The 4,993-nt window shown below is 40.4% G+C and overlaps 1 protein-coding gene across 2 annotated transcripts; it reads left to right on the top strand.

Annotated features, from left to right (window-relative positions):
• Positions 1 to 2,001: 2,001 nt before the first annotated feature.
• LOC104433494 lies at positions 2,002 to 4,435 on the top strand. Of its 2 annotated transcripts, none has more exons than XM_010046299.3 (3): positions 2,002 to 2,143; positions 3,304 to 3,755; positions 4,019 to 4,435. In XM_010046299.3, exons 2-3 carry the CDS (start codon positions 3,309 to 3,311, stop codon positions 4,172 to 4,174), a joined length of 603 nt encoding a protein of 200 aa, XP_010044601.2. In that variant the 5' UTR covers positions 2,002 to 2,143; positions 3,304 to 3,308; the 3' UTR covers positions 4,175 to 4,435. The 2 variants fall into 2 exon arrangements, with proteins under 2 accessions (XP_010044601.2, XP_039163023.1); XM_039307089.1 differs by lacking the exon at positions 2,002 to 2,143 and adding an exon at positions 2,188 to 2,363 and having other exon boundaries at positions 4,022 to 4,435.
• Positions 4,436 to 4,993: the final 558 nt, after the last annotated feature.

Raw genomic sequence — 4,993 nt, 5'->3', positions numbered from 1 at the left:
AATATCATCACTATCCTCAATATCGATATTCATCTGGCTTATATTCTTCATGTAGCATTCAGACTGAATGACTCTATGAAATTACGTCGATACTTCCACATATTACGGGTAAGAGACATCTCTATTTTTCCCCCAGGGAATCTTTTGAATTACCACGGCTTAGCTTTCAATTCGCTTCTAACCATCAAATGAAACGTAAATAACCCGTCCTCCTCTCTTTGAAACAAGGGGTCTTTTGGTTTTATCGGTGACCAATTCTCGCATGAATTGCTAAAGATCCAATAAGTCTAACATCGATTCCTTCAAACGTGTCGATTGGGCAAATACGTTCATAGTGACTAGGGTGGATATCTCATATTCGAAAACTAGCAGTTCACCTGTTAATCCTCCAAGGTTCAAATAACTCAATTTTCTCCCATGAACAGTTTGTGTCGATGGATTCATTCAATCTTATTTTCCGTTGAATAATTGTTCGAGTAAGTCTTGAACGAGCCCCCCGAAATCTTGATACAAATAAACGAATTTTTTTTTCTACGTCTCCGAGCTATATATCCTCATCTAATTCTAGTCATTGAATAAATGATACTTTCATGAATAACTAATCGATTTCCTTTCTTTCAGTTATTCTTTTCCCTTTTCCTAGTTTATTAATAACAAAATGAATTCTTCCAATGTATAAAATAAAAATTCTAATGGCTTTTGCTACTATAACCTTCCCGACCACGATTTGTCTTTTCTTTTTTTATAGTCATTTCACCTCAAAATGAGTATTGATACTAGGTATCAAAAAACAGAAAAAAGTAATAAATAGAAATGAATAACGAAATAGTGGATTCCATCATTTCTATGGTTATGTCTTAAACGGTGAGGTCCTCTATATATACCGAAGTCCCTTACTTCATTTAATCAATGCTATTAGCAAGTTGTACAGTTTACATTCTTCGGAGAAAGCACCGTAAAGATCAATTAGTGAGGTTTTGGGCCGATACAATAAGAACTACTTACTTACGTCATGATAGAAGATAAAAGTTAGGAATCCATTTATGTAACAAAGTCGATCCCCTAAGGTATTGAGCAGCGGTGTAGCATCAGATCCCAAAGGTAGTAAGTCTTTTCTTTATTACGAAGAAAAGACTTTTTCGAAGATTCTATATCAATTTCTCTATGAAACCGAGATAGTTACATTTGAGAAAATTCTAGCAATAATGGAAATGCCTATGCTTTATTCTTCTGAAGGTGGGAGAAAAGATAAAACTAAAAAAAAAAAAAAAAACTGATTCTTTTTTATTTTAATAAAAATTCAAGTTTGAAACTCATGGAATTGACCTCTTTTGCTTTTGGTTAACCTGAGAAAAAAAAATGGGACACCACAAGAATTGAACGATGAGCCTTATGAGGTAGGAAACTCTCAAGTACGGTTAGCATATAACATCCACACTTTGAAGGAAAACGGAATTTTTGTCTTTAAATTGTAACTAAAGATTAAGTTGCCGGACTAATTATGATGAAATAGAGTATAAGGACCAAAATCGAAATTTAGTTAATAGCACAGGGATAATGCTTTTAATTTCCCCTTAAATGGAATACTAGTTAATAAGAGAAACAAAGAAGCACGTTTTAATATTATTGGCAAGACTTTTTATTTTAGGATAGATCTCTTTAAAACAAGTTTTTCTTAAAATAAATCTCTCCCAAAACTATTTTGCAAATTAGATTCCTCACTGCCAAATCATGCCTAAAGATTGCCTAGTCAGCACCCCCTAATTCCAGTCACTTTTACGTTTCTCTTTAAAGTTGATAAGATAATTTTGATCTTTGCATAAAACAATATGCATATCTCAGAAAAAAAATCAAATATCCTCAAAAGAATTAGAACGGGCCCGAACCGGCCCGAGCGAACCAAAGTTTCGGTCCGACCAATTACGAGGAATTGGGCCGAGCCGGGCGGGACGTAGCTTTTTAGGTCCAGAAAACTGGCCCGTGAATAAGCCCTCTATTGCGTGCGCTTGACAGAGACAACCGGACAAGTTCTCCAGCTTCGGCTTCGCCGCCCCTTCACCGCCGAGCAACCGTCGCGCGCCGCCGCCGCCGGAGGCTAGCTTTTGGGTTCACCGTCCCCTCCGTCGCTTCCTCTTACAACCAGGTTTCGCCTCGCGCAACGCCTCTCTCTCTCTCTCTCGCGCTCTCTCTCTTTCAATTGCATGCCGAGTATTGTTCTTCCCCTAAGGATCGTCATGCATCGGCGCATTGTATATCAATCTATCATCGACGAATTCGGCTCCATTGCTCGAGAATTGGAAGTGGGCTTGGCTCGATTTGACGAATTTTTGAGGGCGCGAAACCTGCATCGTGAATGTTTTTAGGTTCGACAGTGAGCGGGCGGGATCAATGCTTCTTCCTTTGGCTCTGAATGTTTTAGGTTCAGCAGTCGTGTGGTGTCCTCTTGCGTTTGGATATATTGGCTTATTGAATTGGCGAGAGGCAACACGCAAGTATGAAAGATTGGTGTTTTGAAGTGAAAAATGCATTTGATTTCAATAAGGGGTTTCGCTGGTAGTAGTTCTTTTAATTTCTCCAATGGTCTCTTTTCCCTGAATTTGAGTGCTTTTCATGGATCTGAAAGAGATTGGGGTTTACATCATGTTCATTCTCGTGTTATGTGCTCGTGGCTGAACTTATTCATGTTCTCGGTGCAAGCTTTTCATGCGAAATGAATCCTGTGTATTTATGTTTGGCTAGCACGGAATCATCTCCTCGTGCCAAGCAGTAGCATTTGCGTCTTTACAAGTGGGCATTCTGATCGGATGATGGTGCAGCAGCAGCAGCATCATGCGAGTTTTGGAAATGTGCCCAGAAGGTCCACGCGCTGCTGCTGCGCATCACATGATCATTGCCTTCCTAGCATCAGTGTTGTCGTGGTACATCTCCTTTCTAACGAATTAAAAATGCAGGAGTAGGTTTTTCTCCGCACATCCTTCATTCATTGCGAGTGGTTAATACCAAATCATCTTGCTCGCCAAATGAGCAGTACATGCATCTTTGCAAGTGGTGTTTTGGTGCTGTGTAGCTCATACAGTCGCTGCATCTGACGCTGTGCGGCACCAACATAGGACTAGGTTTTGGTTGGGAGCTTTATCACCTAAGAAGAGACCACTGTCCAGGAATGACATTGAACTTGTGTATCATATCATGCACTGATGCACCTTATTCTTCACAAAATCTGGAGCTAAAGCCAATACCTTTTGCTGATAAATCTTTAGTTTGCTGCCAACCTGTTATTGAGCCTTTGAATTTTCTGTTTAGATTGCATGGCGAGCACTACAGAGACAGAGTATGCTGCTTTTCTGGAGAAGGTGAAACGGACTGTCTATGTCGACAACCTATCACCCCAGGTCACTGAACCTGTCTTGAGGACTGCTCTTGACCAGTTTGGAATGGTAAAAAATATTCAATTCATCACGAACTACATAGAGCCGGAGCACATCCCAAATCGTGCTCTTGTCGAGATGGAAGATGAGGAGCAGGCAAAAGCGATTGTGAAGCTGATTGCTAGCTGCCCGCTGATGATAGTTGGGATGCCAAGGCCTGTGAGAGCTTGTGCTGCTAAAGTGGAGATGTTTGAGGATCGCCCAGCAAAGCCTGGTAGGAAAATAGAGGTCCGCTGGTTGGATGCAGATGATCCTAACTTTGAGGTAGCTCAGAAGTGGAAGAAAATTGATAAAAGGCATGCTGCTGAAGCTCGATTTTTGCTCAAAGTAAGTTCCTTTATGAGTGGTTGGTAAATAAATAGAATCTCAATCATACGGGTGATTTCACATAAAAAAATACCAAAAAGAACCCATGATTAGAAATGCTACGTATACTTGACACACCCCTTAAATGGCAGAGAAACCCATTCACTCTGTGAGAACTCATGTCCGTCAGCACTGCTTTAACTTTTGAATTATGATTGGTATCCTACCAGGGAAATAACTTCTAGATAATCTCTCTAATTTGGTTTGTACTTCTACCTTCTCAGCAGCAAAAGGCAGAAGAAGAGAAACTTGCTAAGCAGCAGGCAGACAATCTTAAGGCAAACTTTGCCAAGTACGAAATGATCGATGCCATCATGGCAGATGGAACTGCGGCGCGTTTGGCTGAATATTATGGATTGAACCTCAGGGATGAGTCATAAATGTCAGTCTTCTCTAACTTTCGCCTCATGGCCAGTGGATGAGGATGCTCATGGCTGGTGAAACTGCAGAAAGTTTAGGTTGTCATTATGGAATGAACCCTAGGGACGAGTTGTAAATGTCAGTCTTCTTTAACTTTCGCCTCATGCCCCGTAAAGAATCGAGGATGCTTAGTCTTCATGTACAGACTAGGAATGAGGGAGCGTTTGCCAAAGCATTCTGAGGGCATTGAAACCGATGCTTTTTCTACAACCTTTCATCTCCTTGTGTTTGAATTTCTACTTGGATGGCTGTTGCTGTCGGTGCTACTCTGTGTCCCGAATACCGATTTAGCGTCACACAGCGTTATAGCAGGTGAACTAGTGATGTCGGTGGGGATCACGTACGAGAATTGTTAGTTCGAGTTTTCAATTGACCTAGAATAGGCAGTATCATTTAAGATTTGGGTGAAATGGTAATTAACATGATTTAGTTTGGGATGATGTCGTCCAGATGAAAGAGGACCAGCATGATAGTACATCCATAGCTGAGAGAGTGTTGAACACGATTCCGAGGAAAACTTTGAACAAGAACCCAATGAGATATAACGTAATTTTTCCAAAGTTTAACTCCGCTTATTATAAATATTTTGTAATAAATCCCTCGTTCATGAAATAATTTAATAACCTCATAGCTTAAGTAAGATGCAGGTCGAGAACACTATGTGTGGCCCAGATGCGAATTATGAAAGTAGAGGTGTCAAACGGATGGGTCGAGTCGGGTTTGAGTCGGGTAATTAATGGGTCAATCCAAATGGATCCATTAACTCATTTATGACCTAT

The sequence above is a fragment of the Eucalyptus grandis genome, chromosome 1 (assembly GCF_016545825.1).
Source record: "Eucalyptus grandis isolate ANBG69807.140 chromosome 1, ASM1654582v1, whole genome shotgun sequence".
In the NCBI taxonomy this organism is placed as follows: Eukaryota; Viridiplantae; Streptophyta; class Magnoliopsida; order Myrtales; family Myrtaceae; genus Eucalyptus; species Eucalyptus grandis.
The sequence above is the reverse complement of the archived record's forward strand: the minus strand, read 5'-3'. Positions and strand labels throughout refer to the sequence as shown.